The 20,276-nt window shown below is 40.4% G+C and overlaps 2 protein-coding genes and 1 long non-coding RNA gene across 5 annotated transcripts; 1 reads left to right on the top strand and 2 right to left on the bottom strand.

Annotated features, from left to right (window-relative positions):
* Positions 1-270: 270 nt before the first annotated feature.
* Positions 271-10,412, top strand: LOC117805413 (chloride anion exchanger-like). Its single transcript, XM_034674136.1, has 20 exons — positions 271-407; positions 538-677; positions 2,299-2,409; positions 2,511-2,671; positions 2,761-2,925; positions 4,208-4,360; positions 4,479-4,561; positions 4,752-4,899; positions 5,104-5,217; positions 5,335-5,412; positions 6,953-7,048; positions 7,142-7,248; positions 7,329-7,398; positions 7,478-7,570; positions 7,663-7,758; positions 7,854-8,069; positions 9,411-9,465; positions 9,546-9,679; positions 9,917-10,022; positions 10,115-10,412. The coding sequence occupies exons 1-19, from the start codon at positions 286-288 to the stop codon at positions 10,019-10,021; spliced, it is 2,247 nt and encodes a 748-aa protein (XP_034530027.1). The 5' UTR covers positions 271-285; the 3' UTR covers position 10,022; positions 10,115-10,412.
* On the bottom strand, positions 5,254-9,251 carry LOC117805414. Of its 2 annotated transcripts, none has more exons than XR_004629424.1 (4): positions 9,069-9,251; positions 7,124-8,060; positions 6,931-7,021; positions 5,254-5,587 (listed from the first exon to the last, which is right to left on the bottom strand). It is a non-coding gene; the product is annotated as an uncharacterized LOC117805414 (long non-coding RNA). The 2 variants fall into 2 exon arrangements; XR_004629423.1 differs by having other exon boundaries at positions 7,124-8,051.
* Positions 10,413-11,135: 723 nt separating the features above from the next.
* cbll1 (Cbl proto-oncogene-like 1, E3 ubiquitin protein ligase) lies at positions 11,136-18,593 on the bottom strand. 2 transcript variants are annotated; one of them, XM_034673720.1, is made up of 6 exons: positions 18,465-18,593; positions 15,214-15,378; positions 12,991-13,097; positions 12,767-12,850; positions 12,606-12,679; positions 11,136-12,474 (listed from the first exon to the last, which is right to left on the bottom strand). In XM_034673720.1, the coding sequence occupies exons 1-6, from the start codon at positions 18,475-18,477 to the stop codon at positions 11,469-11,471; spliced, it is 1,449 nt and encodes a 482-aa protein (XP_034529611.1). In that variant the 5' UTR covers positions 18,478-18,593; the 3' UTR covers positions 11,136-11,468. The 2 variants fall into 2 exon arrangements, with proteins under 2 accessions (XP_034529611.1, XP_034529610.1); XM_034673719.1 differs by having other exon boundaries at positions 15,205-15,378; positions 18,465-18,592.
* Between the last annotated feature and the right edge of the window lie 1,683 nt (positions 18,594-20,276).

Here is a 20,276-nt window from a genome sequence, read left to right as displayed (position 1 = left end):
AATACCTGACATCCGTGGAGTGTGAAAAATAAAAAATAAGGAAATAAAAAGTCATATCAACGCAGTGAATCATACATCTGTCTGTTAATTATTGAACAGAGTTCACACAAAACGGACAGGGATGAGATTGATCTCTGATCGCAGGTAGATAGAAACATACTGACAGACAGACAGTGAACAGAGAAGAAGCAACAGGCAGAGGTTCTCCTGGGAGTCTACAATCTATACCTCAACACATTTTAAACCACACTGGGATTAGATCCCTCCTAGACCTGAGGTAAAACCATGTTGAGGAGTCAATACACAGTGACCAGACCGGTGTACTCTGATGATTCCTTTGCTATCGATCATGAGAAAGTCTTCAGGCTGCGTAAAACCCCCCTGGACAAAGTGAAGGAGTACCTGACGTATGTGGCGAGTATTCTGATCACATTCTTTAATTTGACTTCATAGCTTCCTCTCTTAAATCTTTTAACACAATCAGAGCCAGATTATGATTGAGGGTTTGTAGGCTTATTTTCTGTCTGTTAAATCCAGCTGTGATTCAAAACGCATCAAGAACGTGGTGCTCTCTCTTCTGCCCATCATTGGCTGGATGAGGATCTACAGAATCAAAGAGTGGCTGCTGGGTGATGTGGTCTCTGGAGTCAGCACTGGACTGGTGGCCATCATGCAGGGTAAGGCCAGAGTGTGTGTCTGTAACTGCAGAGTCCTTTCATTTTGGAGCATTCAAAGGAAGTCAAAAACAGATACCAGGAGAAGTGCTTGTACGAGTATCATCGTGGCCTCCACTTTGTACCTTTGATCATTGATAGTTGGTCTCTGGCTTGTAAACACTGTCAGTAAATAAACATTGAAAGAAAAGTCAGATTAACAGACTCGGCATTAAAGGAGCAGTGACTGTAAAGTTGTGCACACTCAAGATAAAAGCAACATTTCTCCGCATTTAGCTTTTTTAAAAGCATGACGTGAACTTTTTAAAGCCACTTTTTAAAATTATAAGACTAATATTAGTGAACTTTGTTTATTTTGTTGTAAAAATATATTATTTATATTCTATAGTATAATATAATTGAGAAATATGAATCTAAATATAAAATTTTAAATCTAAATGATAAAAATAATTTGAAATGTTAAAAAAAATACTTTACATAAATCTGAATGTTAAAAATAAAGCAAAATGTTAAATCATATTGTTTGAAATATATAAAGATATTAAATAGTAGTTTTAAATGTTTAAATAGAAATCTGCTTGTGAAATGTTAGATAAAAGGTTCTACAAATTACTGATTTATATGGATTTATAATTCACACTTGGATTTGAATTTAACATATTGAGTTGAATTTAACATTTTTATTTAACAGTAACAACATTCATATGTTTCAACATTAAAATAAACATGGTAATGTCCACAAATATTGTTCTTAAAGGGATCAAAAAGTGACTTTGAAGAGTTCTCACCATGTTTTTTAGAAATGTTAAATGTAGAGAAATGTTGCTTTAATTTCCGTGTTTACAACTTTACAATCGGCGCCCCATAGTCTTAATTTCCCAACACTCCCCTTTTTATTGTATTGTCACTTGTTCTTGTTATTAAGCTCTTAAAAGTCTTAAAGCTTTTTGTATTTTCATGAAATGTTTGCCATGATATGAGAATTTTAGTATTGCAGTAAAACATTGACCAAAAATGTTACATTCAATGACTTTGCTGGAAAAAGCCCTTCCATTTTGAATGTCTTTTCATCAAAGACAAGCCCAATAGGTTGTTTCACATCATTCAGGATACCACCCTTACTTTTGTTGTACTTTATGAACATCACGAGATTTGTCCACATTATTGCCCAATCATTGAATAGGTGACTGAGAGCTTGTAAACACTTGCATTAAATTAGTATTGAAAGCAGAGTCAGATTAAAGGCCATGGTAACTAGAAAGGAAGAATGTTTTTAATCTGTGCTTGTTATATTTATGTAGTTTTCTTGTTTTTCATTTGATTGTTGGCATGATATGGAAGATTTTACAGATTTTGAATGCTCTGTCAGCAAACCTGCATTGAAATTTAACGTTCGGTCAAAGAAAGAGTGCTCAAGAGGTAGCTCCATAACACATGCATACACCATCCAGACACACACACTTATTACATTGTGCTGTGTGATCTGTTGCCTGGATTATTGCCAAATGCTTGACTTAAGGGTGGAAAATACTGTCATTGAATGCATGGTGAGACTTTTTGTGTTGGGTAACTATACCAAGAAGTTGACAATAATAAGATCTACTTCTGCTGTCGTCTTCCCCAGGACTGGCCTTCTCTCTGCTGGCCTCGCTGCCCCCCAGTTATGGTCTTTACACAGCTTTCTTCCCCGTGCTGACGTACTTCTTCCTGGGTACTTCAAGACACATATCTGTAGGTATGTCACGCAAAGCTTTGCTGAGATTATCGATCAATAGAACATAATAAGATTTTATGTTACAAGGCTGATCTGTGTCATCCATACCCACTTTTACCCAGGATCCTTCCCTGTCCTGAGTCTGATGGTGGGAGCAGTGGTGACCCGCCTGGTCCCAGAAGTTGGACCATCAGCCAACATCACCGGCTTTGATAATCTGACCATGTACGAGAAGAGGGTTGTGGTGGCATCCTCTCTTACCTTCCTCATGGGGATCTTCCAAGTCAGTTCAAATCCATACCAAACCAAACCAGACCATATGAGGGCTAACATACATTACCTACCAATATTGTGTTTTTCTGTCCCATGCAGCTTGCGATGGGTCTCCTGCAGGTGGGCTTTATTGTTGTGTACCTGTCGGACACTCTTGTGTCTGGCTTCACCACAGCAGCTGCAGTCCACATCCTGGTGTCACAGCTCAAGTTTGTGTTGGGATTGGAGGTTCCAGGCATCAGTGGTCCGCTCTCCATCATTTATGTAAGTCATGAATGAGGGAGAAACGGGTGGTTCACTTATCTTTGCTCAAAGACTAGAAACAGGTGAAGGTGGCTATCCTGACTCTGAAATTATAACACAAATTTAACTTCCAGCACTTCTGATTTTTTTAAATGTATATTTGTGGTCTCAAAGCTGGGGTTGGTAGTCAGATTTAGATACACTTCTTGTTATACTGATTAAAATGATCTTTATTTCCCGATGGGAATCAATACACAATGTGTTCTTAAAAAAGAGTGAAAAAAAATGCTATCTACAGCCGGAGTAAACCTGGGAAAACACCAACCAATCCCTACCATCAGGAGCCAAATTATGAAACCAATCAAATCCTGTCCTGCTGTTCTGCCCGCCTCCTGCGCGTACATTTCATGTTTGTTTGTGTTTTTAATTAACGTTTTGGAGGAGCTCCAAGGGGAGGGGCAGAGGGGTTAGACGGAGTCCTGACGAAATACTACATTCAAATTCATGCAAGTTTTCCGTGACTACCAACCCTAGACTTTATAAAATATGGACGTAGTATCCGTGACGTCACCCCTCTGTTTCCGAAGAGCTGTTTGAGGCCAAACGTCGGCGGGAGCCATATTGCTGCTGTTGAGCGATTGTGACGTTAAGAGGCGGGCTTCGAGCCTCTTAGCCAACAGTTAAAGTGTTCCCGCCTGTCAATCAATGAAATCAATTAAACTAATTTTAAAAACGCAGCCTTGAAAAGGGTCGTCACAATTATTCCTTAGAGCTAGCTAACTGCCTGACTAACTGCTAGTTAATTAGCATTTTGAAGAAGCTAGCTTAAACTGCCAGTTAATTAGCACTTTGAAGAAGCTAGCTTAAACTGCCAGTTAGGTAGTTATAGAGATAGGTGCATGTACAGATCATTTGAGCAATACAGTTGACATGTTGATGTCTGTTACATCACTATTGGGAATGTTTTATGAAATTAAAACAACTCAAGAAGTTGTATTTTAAAAATTGCATCATCTCTGTATTTGTATTTTGTCTACTGGTACAATATAATAGATTAGATCTACTATCATATGATAGATTAGATCTACTATCATATGATAAATCAAAGTACACCGGCAAACTGCATCCTGACTTAATGCGTTACACTAGGCAGGTTTATTTAATGGCCTTTATATGACTTCCATATCATCTTTATGTGATTATCCTTGGAGTTTTGCCTTTGTGAAGCGTGATTGATAAAAACTCTTTGTTTTAAACGTGATCAAAGTGCTGATTAAGTTATGTTTGTGTTTTTTCTGTACAGACGCTGGAGGAGAACTTTGTCCAGATCACCTCCACCAACATCTGTGACCTGGTGATGTCCATAATCATCATGATTGTGGTGTTTATTGCGAAGGAGCTGAACGACAAGTACAAAGCCAAGCTGCCTGTTCCCATTCCTATAGAGGTCATCATGGTGAGAGAAAGCACAAACGTACTTTACAGCAGCCAGTTTAACTTATCAAGGTTGGAGAAGCACAAGAGGAACTCTAACACCATTAAACTATGCATGTCCATGTTTGTTTTTCATGCAGACTATCATCTCGTGTGGACTGTCCTATGGTTTCAACTTTGAGAAAAGATTTGGGGTTTCAATTGTTGGCAAAATGGTTAGCGGGTGAGTTTCAAGTTTGTTGCATTTATGAGGAGGTAAAGGTCAAAACAAGCTGGCTGCTGTTTGATTTCTTTCTTAAGGAGCACTGATGGTTTCTATTATTCAGTTAAGCTTACAATGATTGGTTTGTGTCTATAATCATGACTCAAGTTATCAGTGTTATATACTAAACTTAAACCCACTTATCTCTCAGGTATGAGTCTCCCATTGCACCCAGTATAGAAGTCTTCCAGGAGAGTGCTGTGGAGGCTTTTCCTATAGCGATTGTGGGGTTTGCTGTTGCCTTTTCTGTGGCTAAAGTCTACTCCATCAAACATGACTACACCATCGATGGAAACCAGGTGAGTTATAGACTTTATGTGGAGACCTCTTCTATTCTTGTCTGGCTCTGAGAGAGGAAAGGGAGTTAATTTGTTACTGAAACAGAGTGAGTGTGAGAGTAGTGATCATAATGTTATCTCAAGGTTGCATGTGAGCATTCAAGTCATTGTAAAGTCAGCTTTCAGTTGCAAGAAAGGCAACATGACTTTCTATTTTTATCCCAGGAGCTGATTGCGTTTGGAGTCAGCAACATATTTGGTGCAAGCTTCCGGTCGTTTGCAGCCAGCACCGCTCTCTCCAGGTCGGCTGTGCAGGAGAGCTCAGGAGGAAGAACACAGGTCAGTCATTCCTCAAAGAAATTTCTCTGTAATGTGGCTTTACAATCTGTTTGATGTCACATGCTTTTACAACACTTGCACGCTGAAATGAAACATTAACTCTTTTTATAAATGCAGATTGCAGGACTGATCTCAGCTTTAATGGCGATGGTTGTAACTTTGGCGCTTGGCTTCCTGCTGGAGCCACTTCCCAGGGTGAGACTCCCCTCTTCGCCTTTAATGTGCGTTCCTTATATGGAGGGAGAATTATATTCTGTGCTGTTAGGATGAGTCATACATTTGAGAACGCCAAGGAGGGTATGGTTTACAACAGGGATGGGCAGCTCAAGGCCTGTTTGCAACATGGGTCCCCCTCCTCATGCGATGCAGCCTGCAAGTCCAAACATCAAGAAATTATAAACATCACTAAACAGCTGACCACATTCTTACTTTTTCCAAACTGTAATCCAAACTGTTATCCAATAGAGGATGCTCCCTGCAGACACTGGAGCTCCTGTCACAAATCTTCATGAACAGATGAGCACAGCTCTCTTAAAAGACCTGTGATATGGGACGGCATGAGCAATAAAGAATTAAACTAGAGTAAAAGAATCATGTCCAACCAGCATTTGTGCTAAAAATGTATTTCTTAAGGAATCAAAATCTGTGCAACAAATTCTGCCACGATGAATTTCAATTTTGGGTCTACTAAAACAAGGGTTCCCAAACTTTTCAAGCCAGGACCCTTAAAATAAAGGTGCCAGAGACTGGTGACCCCCACTGTCCCTCAAGATGGTTTAACAATACACATTGTTCCAAGCACACACTAACAATCTATTCCAAAAGCCAAACCCAACACAACAAGGTAAGAGGAAGTGTGAAAGTAGTCTTCATTTTGAGGTGGATTTACAATATTTAATTTAAGACGCACTGATGTTTGTTTCAAGGATTTTCATACCTGCTTTAAACCGAGGATACTTTATTTGGTATTTAGGATTCAACACAATCTTTGTATAGGATTTCACACCAAAAAAAGCATTTCAAATAATTTAAGATTTCATTTGTTTTTTGGAAGCATTTCACAACGCCCTTTCAGTGTCTCACGGCTCCCTCTTTGGGGACCACTGTACTTAAACACCATGACCAAACACGCTACTGGTATATGTTTCATTATTTTTGAAAAATGAGTGGCTATAAATTTCCTTGTTAAGCTCATTTATGCAGAATTACTAATTAAATTTGAACCAGATATGGAAATGTAACAATATGCACTTGAATCTAAATAAATACTCTCTTCTTTACATCGAGGAGTTTGCCTGAATTAAGCATTACTATTTGCATTTGAGTTAAATCAATAGAAATGTTGTTATATTAAAGTTTGAGAGAAGGTATATATATATATATAGAGAGAGAGAGATAATTTTTTTTTTTAAGTAAATATAATTTTCTGACTGCAACAATTCTACAATTTGCCCCTCTGTCAGTCAGGATAAAATGTATGGCTCACTTAGTCATAGTTACCTTCGATTGGGCGCTGGTTTGGCCTACAGGTTAAGACGTGAGCCCCATGTACAGAGGTTATAGTCTTCATCACAGCAGTTTGTAGCTTGACTACGACAACCCTTTGTTGCATGTCATCCCCAGCTCTCCACCCCCCACATGTTCTATCTTTCTTCAGCTGAGAAAAAAAAAGTTACCTTTCCTTGATCAACAATAATGTCTTTTTATTCATACCTCTTCTTTTTGGACTCCTTAGTCCGTCCTGGGAGCCTTGGTCATCGTGAACCTGAAGGGCATGCTGATGCAGTTCAGAGAGATTCCTTACCTGTGGAGAAGAGACAAAACAGAATGTGTACGTGCTCCAAGTTTACTATTCTTCACTCTTCATATGATTTTGCTTAAAGTCAGTTCTCTTTCAGTGTTTGACCTCAGGTGTTTTCTGCAGGTGGTCTGGTTGGGGACTTGTATCGGTGCCATCCTGCTGGGACTGGATCTGGGTCTGGGGGTGGGCTTGGGGATCGAGCTGCTCACTGTCGTCTTCAGGACTCAATTGTAATCACACAGTTCCTAACATATTAAAGGTTATGCTTCACCATCAAAGTCCACTCTCTGACCCACTCATGTCTCTGCAGCCCTCGCTGTTCTGTCTTGGCCAGCATTGCGGGCTCCGACCTCTACAAAGACCGCAAAGATTACGTGGAGGTAAGTATTCAGCTGACTCTTTGAATCATGAGATTACCTTCTGATTAGCGTTTGTTTTAACATTGTGCTTCTTTTTCAGCTTTATGAACCTCAGGGAGTAAAAATCTTCAGGATACCCTCGCCTATCTTCTTCGCCAATATTGATTTCTTCAAGGACAAACTTATAGAAGCTGTAAGTTTGACAGGACTAATCTCTCCCCTGCTTCAGTTGCCTTTCATATAATATAAATGTCTGACCGTGATGCAAACTCTTGCTTTTCACAGGTTGGGTTCAACCCTCTGAGGGTTTTAAGGAAAAGGAATAAGGCTCTCATGAAAATCAAGGCAATGTGGCAGAAAAGGGATGTTAATATTACAGAGGTGAGACTTTGGTTTAATATCAACATCTGCATCAGTGAGTGATTCAAAGTCTTCTTCTGAGTGTTTAATCCTGCTCTCTTGCATCCCTCAAACAGAAAGGCATGTGGGATTTATTTCTCCAGATGACCGATGAGTCTCAAATGAAGCCGAGTGAAACGGCCTCTGAGCTCAAAGGCCTTCCCTTTAAAGTCTGCTGGAATGCAGAACTTCCTGCCTGCATCAGCGTTCCCAGAGTGGACATCCACAGTGTGATCCTGGACTTTTCTGCCGTCTCTTTCCTGGACATCTCGGCCCTGAAGGGACTCAAAGCGGTACTAAATTATTCCGGTATAGGCAATGTAAATCTGAGGCCATGACAGTCAGTCTGCAGAGCCATGCATGAAACAGTACCTCACTAATATGTGAATTAAACAGGAGTCAATAACAACAATTCTGTATTTCATATCTTTGAACAACCTTTAAACATTTGACATTAATGTAGATCTCTATGTCACGGCCTGGATTTTGGGATGGGAAGTTTTCTGGTTTGTGTTTGTAGTACATTTGTAATTCCAGTAGGGTTGACCAATCATGCATATGAAGCAGGCTTTAGTGTATGAAGGTAAAATTGTCCATATGGAGAGCAAAAGCAGGCAGGTCACAATCTGCTGTAATGAAAACTCAGCTTCTATCAGTGGTATTCTGATGATGATATATCATGTTTTGCAGCTTGAGTAACAAATCTGCTCGATGTTGTGTCTTGAAAGCAAATCAGCGTTCAGATTTCCTGACTTCCTTGAATACATCAGAAATTAATGATCTTTTCTTTTGCAAATCAGAATCATGGTGATGTTTTTTGCATAAGACTTGTTAATTAAAAGTAAATCACAAGGGGTTCGAACCTCTTAAGTAAGCCAGAGTAAAGCCTCTGTGTTACTTACTATTTACAGTTAAACTGAGACTCACCAGAAACGAATGAAGCAGTACAACTCTGGTGATTTAATGAACTAAGAATGGATTCGGTATATTTTGCAGACAAATCTGGGCAGCTAACTTTGCTTTATTAGGATTTGAGGACAAGGCTGCTTTTTAAGTATCTACTTGGACGGTAAAAAATGCAGCCTGCTGAAAAGGAAGTCCACTGTTAACTGCTGGCTTCAACAGAACAACGGAATAGTTGGCCATCGTATCTGGAGGCATATATTAGTGTCAGATGATTGCTAATGTAGGGAAAAGGATTAGGGCAACTGAAAAAAAGGAGGCTAGACCAACACACATTTTTTGTGATCCAACTTTTTTTTTAAGTTCTTACTATTTCTCAGAATTGTTACCTTCCTGTATTGAGTCTAGTAGATGGTGGTGGTGGTGTTGCAGGAAGGGTGCAAGATGAGCTGATGAGCTGGAGCTGGACACTGACAAGAAGGATCAGAGGTGATCCAGGTGGAGGAGGGTTGAAACATTCAAAGTGAAACGCAGACTGAAAGCGGACCAGGGGAGAACATATTTAAAGTTTTTGGCTGCAGCAAGGTGATTGGTTGATAGAGTTTGAGGCTTGTACTTGAAAAAGTTAACGCCCCATAATAAGCTGATCACTAGAAAGACAGAAACAGGGAGAGGTGTTGATGTGAATAGAACTTACATTAGCTTAAAGTAACTCTTCTTTCGATCCTCAGATGCTCAAAGAGTTCATCCACGTCGATGTGAATGTTTACATCGCTTCATGTGACGGTGAGTTTTTCAATATTTCACTTCAACCTATCACTCACTGTTTACTGACGATACATAACGTGCTTCTCGTGTACCGACAGTGTACATCCTGGAGACTCTGCACAGCTGCATGTTCTTTGATGATGAGATTCACACCTCCATGTTCTTCCCGACCATTCATGACGCCATGCTGCACGTGCTGGAGACACGCAAAGACATAAACACAGGCTGCGTGGTAAGAAGAAATGGAACGGTTCAACTCTTTAATACTTAGGGACTTTGTACTTTAATAGAAAACTAAGTAGGTTAATCACATCTTGCACTGGGGGTTCTCTAAATGATGGGCTGATACTAAAGCATTCTTTATGGGCCCCTACACATCGATGGCCCTCCTTTTTTTATATCTTCTATTATATCTTATATCTTAATGGGCCTTTATTGCATGAGGGCTCTTTACCATCCTCACCCTCAGAGCCATCAGAGGAAACAACCCTCAGATATTGAAATCCAATCTACTGCAGTCCTTGACCCTGATCCTGCCGTCGAGGTAGAGACCTCACCTCTCTCACCTTGCTGAGGTTCTGTTGGAGTATGGAAGCACCACATGAGCAGTCATAACACTATGCTTCTTTTACAGCTCTAACACTCATTCATGTTTTATTCTTTGCAGTTATCAGACACACAACTATAAAAGAGTAACAGCCTCTGGGAAGGACCATCAACAAGACCTCATAGATGTTTACTACATACTGTTTTTACCAACATTTGTACATTTTATTTAGTGAGTTTTTTTTGTTGTTTTTCTTTTACAATTCCTTAAAATTTGAAGAGCATCATGTGATTTTTAGAGGATTGAGTCTTTGTTGTCACAGGACTTGTTACGCTCTATTGTGGTGTCATTTTTAAAGACTGTTTTTACAAGGAATGCAATGTATCCAGTTGAAATAAACACTGTTATACGTTACAAACTGAGTTTAATTTTCATTCTTCATCTCTTTACCTGCAAATCTGTGGCATGCAGTGATTGTGATGTAGATTTGAGTTGAGCAGGGGTGGGTAGGGACCCCCTGGGGGGGTCATGAGACACAAATGGGGGGTCATGAGATGTCTTCCAAAATGTTTTTTTTTGTATTATCTAAAAATAGTACATTTTTACCATTATAGTAAAAATATTGACAAATATATTAGCTTAACTTGGAATAAAACCATGAAAGTTGAAAGTTTCTGCCTTTCTTTTTGCCAGATGACCCCTAAGTTTAGGGTTAGTGAACAGTTCATTATCAAAAGCATCAGTAGCAGTAGGTTAATTCACAACAGCACAGGAAACACAGACACATGCTCATATAGGTAGGCTTATTTTCTGAAGACCAGCTAAGAGAAGCCACATTATATCACTTTGAGGGACAGTGGCGGTCGTAAGTCTGTGGGCTGAAAAGTTTGGGAACCCGTTTTAAAGGACCTGTCAGTTAATTCCCGAGACACTTAGATTTGAGTAGAAGGCAAGTATGAGAGGGATTACTGTCGTGAGGTGGAAAAATTAGCTTGAAAAGAAACACTCAGCCCAGGACTGACAAAATGTCTTGAAAACTCACATCTTTGGTTTTTATCTCTTGTAAGACATGTTTAGTAACCAGATTTGCTGAAAGATGCATTAATGAACAAACCAAGCTGCTTTTTCTGTCAAACAAAGGTGAGATGCAGATCTGCAGTTAAAAATTTATTGACAGTTAACGTCTTTCCATGTACAGTACATGTGTGTGATCAGCTGACATATATACAGAAATATTTACCATACGCTATTAAAAAAAAGGGACATTCCTGTTCTTCTCCAAGTCTATTTGAACGTTCAGCGGGAAGTTCAGAACATGTAACTAAATGTGCAGCACGGACACATTTACTTTGGGGCAGTTGTATTAAAATTAAAGTCCTACATCCTGTAACCCTGAGGTTTGCTATCACATTATTCAGACAGAGTGGTGTGAGACAGAATGACACAGACTGCTGCCCTGCAGTCAGTTGGCAGTTTACTGGTAGTAAGGCCGATAGCGGCCCTGATCTGGGTGGTGGGGTCCAGGCATCTGGCCCTGGGGAGGAGGACCCTGCATTCGCGGTGGTGGGGGTCCTCTCGGAGCCGGCCACATCCCAGGACTGAGCCCTCCCGGCTGGCTGAATGGAGGACTGAGGGTGCCCTGATCTTCAGGGAACTGCTGCATGGAGTTGGGGTTGTAGTGATGTGGCGGGGGAGCGTTGACAGGGGGGCCACTGTGTTGGGGTGGAGGTCCTGGGGGTGGGTGGTTCATGTAGGGGGGCATTTGGCCCATGATGTGCCCTGGTGGAGGGGTGATTGGAGGGGGAGCTGAGGACATGGGGGGAGGAGGGGCCTGGTTGTACACCATGTGTGGTGTCCCGGAGCCCTGAGGAGGATGCTGCATGGGGTGGTTGATAGGAGGAGGAGGGGGCGGCAGGGGGCCAAAGTGCTGTTGTGGTGGCGCCATCATGTGGTGAGAGTGGGTCACTACAGGGGGCTGACCAGGATAGTCGCCTGGATGGTGATGGGGAGGCTGACCAGGGCCTGGTCCAGAGTGTGGCTCCCTGGAGGAGGAGTCATCTTGAATGGGCACGGTGATGAGATTACTGTGTTTACGTGTCGTCACTGTGGCGATGCGGAATGTCTCAGGACCAAGGCCTGAGTTTGGGGGCGGGGCGTCATGAGGGGAGGGAGGGGGTGGCTGACTGTAGGGGTCATGGCCGCCGTGGAGCGGGTTGGGGAGGTGAACGTGGTTCTTGGGTAGGTGAGGAGGAGGCACGCGGAACCGGTCGGGGACCTCAGATGAAGGGGGCATGTGGACCTGCTCCTGGCGGCTTCCAGACTTAGCAGCCCTCAGGTGACGGTGGTTGACATGAGCCTGCAGGTCACGCTGGGACAGGTAGGTGCGTTTGCATCCCGGCACAATGCTGCACATGTAGAGGGAGCCGCGCTGGCACTGCTCGATGCGCTGCACTGGGTCTGTGCAGTTATACATGGTGAGGCTGAAACCACAGAGACAAGCGTTAAACAACCAAACACAAGTATGATACAAAACCACTTTGATACCTCAAGATACAGCAGCGTATAACTCAGCAGGTCTAAAAGATTATAACACAAAGTGTATAAAGCTCACCCAGGACACATCTTGTCTCCCTTCTTCTCGTGTAGCAGAGCACAGTCGTAGCAGAAGACGTGTTTGCAGGGGATCTGAGGAGTGAGACAGAGAGAGTCAGTAAACTCTTACATTAAGTGTTGACAGACAGCAAAGGAGGATTGTTTAAATAAAACACATACCATCCTTCCATAGAGCTGAATAGGAAGACCACATTTATCACAGAAGTGAATCGGTACTTCATCCCTTTCTCCGAGCAAATGTAACTGTGAAGGAAAGAAACTGATTATGAGGAGACATCCTACACCAAGGATCTGATGTGAGTGATTAAGAGTTGGTCATGAACATCACTCTTTAAAAGGCTGCACAGGTTGTTAAGTGGATTCAGTCCCCACAGGTAATGTACCTTGTAGTCCCAAAACAGCTGTTGGGGGAATCTCCTCTGAGTCGCAAACACGTCACCAGCTTTGGCTCCACAATCGAACCTCTCGTCTTGCTTGAAGACAAAATTATCTGCAAAACACACGAGACAATATTAGGATGCGTTCAGAAAAGTGAGGACAGTCCTAAACAAAATTAACAAGTATACATATCCTTTTCTTTTGAGAATCACACATAAAACATTAACAATGACACATTCTGCCTAAATTTGTTTCTTTGAGGATGAATACTCAAATACTGTTTAGAAATGTTATAAGAAAACAAGCTGCCCTAAATATAAAGAGACAATTTAAGTGCTTTTCTAATTCTGCAACACACTGAACCACACTGGATTCAATAACCGAGTTATGGTCACCCCATGTAATTCACTGGCACTCTCTGGTGGTGCAAAGACAAACTGCATAATACACAACTTGAAGAAAAAACACCTCCATAAGCTTTTTGAGCTTCTTATAATAAACCAAGGGTGCCAATACATTTTTAGGGAGCCTTTTTTAACATCTGGCAAGGGACTATGGATGTAAACGAGCCTTTTGGCTAACTCTGGCATATTTACAGAAATGTCAATTAATATGCATGGTCCTTTTAAATAACAAATAAAATAAATAATAAAATAAAAGAGTTGACCCTGTTGCCTATAAAGGAATCACCTTACAGGCAATGATCCTTCAAGATTCTGTGTGCAGGAATCAAAAGAGAATGACGTCTGCGCTCAAACTGCTCCTTCAGAGGGGTTGGGGAAAGAGCTGTACGCAGACCAGTCCAGGTCCTCCTTACTTAAGTGATTTAACTTACTTTTTTTGGCCCTTACTTTGTGCACAGGAGCAAGGTTGGTAAAGCGAAATGTCTCCCCCAAAGTGCTGCCACAAAAACCTCTTTCACACTGAGACCCTGCTGCAGTGCTGTAACAAAGCTCTGTTGTCACCCTGCTTTTGTACTTTAACACTGAACCCCTTGAACAGCACAAGGCAACAATATTGGTGTCCAAGTGTATGTCACTGCTTGTTTCCTCTCTGTTGGTGCTTCTTTTTTTTTTGGCCTTTTTGCCTGTATTAGATAGTACAGCTGAAGAAAATCAGGAAATATGGGGAGTAGAGAGTGGGGGAAGACATGCAGGAAATGGTCGACCGGCCGGGAATCGAACTGGCGACCCCTGCAACGAGGACTGTAGCCTCTGTATGTGGGGCGCTTAGACCGCTAGAGCACAAGCGCCCCTCTGTTGGTACTTCTGATGCCACATTGATAGAAGAACAATCACCTCATCATGGGACACTTATATTGAAGGGGAAGTTAAACAGCGGCGTAACAGTGCCATCTTGGACAGGAAAACTATTATCCCCCTTCCATGTATGGACATTTTTGCTTTCCCACTCAATGCCGTAGCCTCTAGCACCCCTCAATCTCGCTTTAAGTGTAAATGTCACCGATTTGTAGTGGTGGGACCAAGGATTTAATGTCCTCAGGGGTACAGTCCCTCAAAGTGATTTAATGTGGCTTAATTTAGCTGGTCTGCTGAAAATTAGCTTACCTACATGAACATGTGGCTGTGTTTCCTGTACTGTTATGAGTTAACCTACTGCTACTGATGCTGATAATTAACTGTTCACGAACACTAAACTTAGGAGTCATCTGGCAACAAAGAAAGTCAAAAACTCATTATATTTTCAATTTTCAAGGTTTTATTTCAAGGTTAGCTACTATTTTTGTTGATTTTCTTTACAATAATGGGTTACATGTACTAATTTTAGATAACTTTGAAAGTCTAGAAGACTTCTCACGAACCCCCATTTGTGTTTGCGAGACCCCCAGGGGGTCCCGACCCACACTTTGGAAGCCCCTGCTCTACAGTGTTCTAGCCCTCACTTGGCATTGATCACAGTGATGTGAGGTTTGTGTGCAGATGCTTGGCCAAGGAAACTTGTTATATGAAGCTGTAGGAGCAGAGTTTATGGACTGATGTTGGTTAAAGAGGTTGTTTAGATCCCTGCAGTAAGAGCGACAGGTGTCTGTGATTATTAAGCTCTATCAAAGACACTAACCCTGATCTGTGACTTTGAGTGGTTTAATAATTCATGGCTGAACTGTTGCTGCGCCAAGGTGTTTCTACTTCACAATAACAGGACTCACAGCTGAACGGAGGAGAAGTTGCTGAAATCAAAGAAACTTTTTTTGACTTAACTGGGCTTACCGTCCTCCCCAGGCTCGTTCTTACACGGCCTGCTGCTGGGTCTCTGGGCGCGGGGTGGAGGTTTGCTCCTCAGAGGCTGCTTGGATATGAGTTTGATGGGGATTCTTCGCCGGACATCTGGGCCTCCCAAACTCCCAGAGCCATCGCTGCCTTGAAGATCATTGTCTGCAGAGGAAAACACAGGAGAGACATCAACATAAATTCAGCTCGACTTTTTGCGAGGGTGACAAATATGCAACATGTGATCGTGATCCTGTCGACATCAGTACTTCATGACTACTCACTGTGGTGCTCAGCCATTAATCCGACCTTATTGAATATCTCAGAATCGCTGTAATCACGATATTCTTAATGTGGACAATACATCTGTTATCGTCATATTGTGAGTGACCCTGCAATCCTCACCTCCAGCTTTAAGACTTCTAAACTTAAGAAGACTTACAAGTACAAGCATTATACTCCCATGTGCAGCAGGAATGTGACATATAAGAACCTCTTGTTAACTTTTAATGCAAATGCACTGTGACAAGACATGAGATATGAGCCCTAGCCTGCACACTGTCTTTAAACTTTGCATTTATGAGCTTTTAAAACAGCGATTGTGCAGAAAGAGAGAAGAAAACTACAAAAAGGACATGAGGTTGTGGGGGTGATGACATATGTTGCACAAGATGAATACTTTAACACACACTGACATGACTTTTTTTTTTTGCTGGTTGAATTCATTCACATTTTTCCTGTTTTTTGCATAAAAGTAGTTGTTTGATGATCATAACAGAGGCCAGCAGGAGAGCAGCTTCCTGTTACGGCTTGTAACTTGACAGCAGCTAATTTTGTGGAAGGTAGGCCTCGTGTTTACTGAGTCCATCCGGGGGGTGTCTGAGGTATAACAGGGTGAGTGCGTTAGTGAAAGTGAAAGCAAGAGTTTTTGATATCGTTGTTACTGCTTCCTCCGAGAAAGGCTGATTAAAGGAGCACAAACACTACGAGCATGGTGAACCATCATTTCTTCACTTTCCCTCCAACAGCAGAGTCGAGTGCCATATCTGTTCCATCCACTTGCAGATCGTGCTCATCACCTACAAAACCCTCAATGACATCGCCCCCTCATACCTGACGAACCTCCTTATCTTGCCACCTAAGATCACAAGATGCCATCCTCCTGACCTCCATCACAAAGTCGAAGCACTGCACCTTGGGGGACAGAGCTTTCGCCATTGTTGTCCTCAACACTCTCCATATCTCTGATGCATCTTTCTATTCTCCTATACCTGTATCTGTTGTGCACACTATGTTAAGGCCCTTTTAGTATTTAAAAAAGTGCTTTATAAGTCATATTAATTATATTTACTATTAAGTATATCAAGTTTGTCCAACAGAAGTCGGTCCAAGAGTTTGTAGAGGATGATTGTGTCCCCCATGCATGCTGCCACATGTCCCATTATCTGAATGTCCAGCTTTCTCCCATCTTTGTTAAAAACAGTCTGTAATTAATGCCATGATGTAGCTTGGCTTATATATTAGACCTTAATTGATCCTTGAGTTGTAGGCATCAATAGATATATGAATAACTCTCACCTCTTGAGCTCCAAGTACCTCTCCAGCATGTAATCAAAGCTGTGAAACTCCCATTTTATATCAATCTAACACAGAGACGTGACGCCAGAGTAAACACACTGTATCTATAATCTTGCAATGCTGGGAAAAAACTAAGATGAAATGTTGGCCATGTGAGCAGTTTAACCTCTCTGGAGGAGGAATTGTTTGAGCAATTTCACCCAGAAATCCCAGTAATGTGATGTTACTGACATCTATTACTGCCTAACCATCAGTTGTGGACTGTAACAGAATAGATTTACTTGAGTACCTTACTTAAGTAAATTTCTGTACTTTAGTTGAGTATTATCTTTTGGGGGAACTTATTACTTTTACTCCACTACATTTCTATCAATGCTCTAGTTACTCACTACCTTTACTTTGAAGTCAGCTCATGAATATCCTTCTCTTTTCTGAAATCTGATCCTAGAACAGTAAACTGTGTTTGTGTAGTTCTGTTTGTCTCAGTGGTTTAGTCGTACCTGTATATCGTGCGTCTCCACGGTTGAACGTGGAGCAAACACAGAGCAAATTTCACTCAGATCAGGCAGTTCATGTAGGTGGTAATGATGGCTATAATTCTCCACCTGAGCACCCATGGTCATATCTTCAGCCCATGTTAAAGGTATTTGAAATGAGGAATGATATGTATTGTTTGAAATCTTCTCCATGTTTCCCACTCTGCACAAACATACAAACATTCACAGTCCAACCTGAGAAAGTGTGTTGAGCTACGTAACATTTGTTTCATTCCAGATGAACATTTCAAACTAAGCTGTCTGTGCTTGGAGTAACTTTGTTTCTGTTTTTATTCCATGGTATAGTTTTTAGAGATTTCAAGTAATGGTTTCTAGATAAACAGAATGTACTCCCATGTATTCTTGACTGCACTTATGTATTGTGAAAATACAACACTTTGAGATTTTTAAAAGTACTTTGAATACTGAAGTATTCTAAAAACCAAGTACTTCAGTACTTAAACTCAAGTAATAATTTGACAGAGCAACTTTCACTTGTATTGGAGTAATATTTGACCTGGAGTATCTATACTTTGACTTTAAAGTAATGAAGCTGTGTACTTTGTCCACCACTGCTAACCATTACGTTTACTTCCATACAACCTAAACACATCTAAAGCTACCCTTGCAGTTTGGTGTGAAAGCTGAAAGTTAAGAGAAAGAGTTTAAAACTTGCATTAACAATTAGATGACAGCCTCGATTTGAGTGGGCTAGCTTAGTTAGTATTAAGCTAACACTTGCTAGGTTGCATTCGCGCCCCCTACACTATGCAGAAACCAGTAAGCCGTTACGCTGCTTAACAGATTAGATGCATATAGTGTTAATATTTCATATATTTAATATGTTGACTGTGTAAACTCGATTATAACAACCCTGGTGGTGTTGTGGAAGCTCTCAGAACTTGATGCTAACTTTTATAGCTCTAACGTTGCTCCATCAAAGCCTGTAGCTAACATTAGCTTCAACCGTTACGCTGTAAAGCTGTTTCTAAAGTTAACTCGATGACGTAGCAAAACAGAGTTAAAGGAGATTAATGCAAAGCTGTCTGTAGAGATTCTATCGGAAAAGAATAACCGTGTAGTGGTGAATATACTCGTTAAAACAGTTTACAAACATCGGCCCAGTTTTTCGCTTACCGCTTTGGTCCATGATCCAACGAGTGAACGCAGTGCATTGTGGGAAAGAGCGAGGAGAAGGAGAGGTGAAGGAAACGAGGAGGGAAGGAAGGAAAACATGAAGGAATGAGTGTAAGAAACGTTTTAAAAGTGTGTGAAATGATACAAATGTCGTTATGAAGAAGAGATGACACCATGCATTAAAAAAATAAGGATTATACAAATCATTGAGGGCATAATCAGTTACACAAAATCCAGCTTGTATCTCATGTATTGTGTCTTTAAACATAAATCTTCTGTTCGCGTTAGGGATGTAACGATATATCGCAAATCGGTAAAAAAAAAAAAATCGATACAAATAAGGGTGGATTAAAATCGATTCAACAACATTTGTATCTGGATATTATTTTTCTTAGTCTTCACTCTATGAACATGTGTCTGCAGAGATTATTTATAAGTCTGCTCCTCACATTGATATTCAACATGTTTAATATTTTGATCACCTCATTATGATCCGTAGCTGTTCAATACCGTCAGTTATATACACTGTGTCATAAAGGAAAATTTGATTTAGGGGGAAAAACACATTTTGCATTCTTTTTGACATGGAAAACTGCTGATTAAACGATAATTTATCATTAGCTTTGCCAAAGATCGATCGAGGAGAATACTTGAAATTTACATCCCTAATTTAAAGAGATTGACCTTTTTTGTTTTAATATTTAATACTTTCATTTTGAGAATCGTTCACTTTCCATTTCTCTATAATTGTTCTGACATTTTCCGGCAAGGTATTTTTGTACAGTATTTTAAAAAAAAAGTGTGCAGTGGTTTTATTTGAGTTACAACACACCTTAAAAATGAAAAAGGATTACTCTGTTTACATATAAATATAAGAGAAAATATGTATATTGCAACTGTCCATATCAGAGAATTAAAATAAAATAATAGTTATTTAAATTTTGAATTCAATCCAGTTTTCTTGAACATCGTTAGAGAATCGTGAGTAAATTGTATCATGAACCAAAAATCGGGATTCGAATCAAACTCATTGTTTTTTATGTGTTTGGGTACTTGTGTTTTCTTCCTAGGTATGCTGTTGCTTGTCTGTCCAATAATTATGTCAACTGTTGTTTTTAAAGGTTCTATATAAATGAAAAAATATCTATATTGCAATGACCTTACTAATCTATGCATAAGTATAAAGTGTAAATATTGTTTATTGTGAGAATACATTCTGAATTGTGAGATTAAATTCAGAATTCAAATCTAATTCACGAATTTTCGAAAAATACATCTATTTTTCTTATTTTTTCTTTTCAGCCCTGCAAAATTGTGACTTATATTGTCAGATTCTAACCCTATTCTCTTTTGTAATCATCTTATTTTTTTCATATTTAACTATATTGAACATACTATTTTATCTTGATAAGCTTTGATGAGCATATTAATTGTTTTAAACTCTTGTTGATTTATTTGTGATTGTATATATTGTTTGATGTGATTTTGGCAATATTGTTTTAACTTTGATGCAAATAAAGCTATTTCAATTAGAAATTTGAATTTAATACCAAAATAAACAGAGGGTCCCTTGGTTTCTCGCAAAGAAAGGTCCTATTGGTGCCATTCATGTTGTTTTAAGAGGCTTCTTAGTGAACTGTTATTTTCATTGAATAAACAAAGATAGCAGTGTCGCATCATTCAGCCACACAGTCCACATCCACACAGTCCACATCCACGATGCTCTGCTGAGCTCAGTCCACATCCACACAGTCTTCATCCACACAGTCCACATCCACACAGTCTTCATCCACACAGTCCATATCCACACAG

The sequence above is a fragment of the Notolabrus celidotus genome, chromosome 21 (assembly GCF_009762535.1).
Source record: "Notolabrus celidotus isolate fNotCel1 chromosome 21, fNotCel1.pri, whole genome shotgun sequence".
In the NCBI taxonomy this organism is placed as follows: Eukaryota; Metazoa; Chordata; class Actinopteri; order Labriformes; family Labridae; genus Notolabrus; species Notolabrus celidotus.
This window is presented reverse-complemented; position numbering and strand designations above follow the sequence as displayed.

Bases quoted from the DNA above. Each gene is read 5' to 3' on its own strand.
- LOC117805413 (XM_034674136.1), top strand. From the start codon at position 286: ATGTTGAGGAGTCAATACACAGTGACCAGACCGGTGTACTCTGATGAT. The intron at 8,070-9,410 runs GTACTAAATTAT...TTCGATCCTCAG, and splicing joins CCCTGAAGGGACTCAAAGCG to ATGCTCAAAGAGTTCATCCA. The intron at 9,466-9,545 runs GTGAGTTTTTCA...GTGTACCGACAG, and splicing joins TTACATCGCTTCATGTGACG to TGTACATCCTGGAGACTCTG.
- cbll1 (XM_034673719.1), bottom strand. The intron at 12,851-12,990 runs GTACATTACCTG...TTTCCTTCACAG, and splicing joins AGCTGTTTTGGGACTACAAG to TTACATTTGCTCGGAGAAAG. The intron at 12,680-12,766 runs GTATGTGTTTTA...CTCACTCCTCAG, and splicing joins TTCAGCTCTATGGAAGGATG to ATCCCCTGCAAACACGTCTT.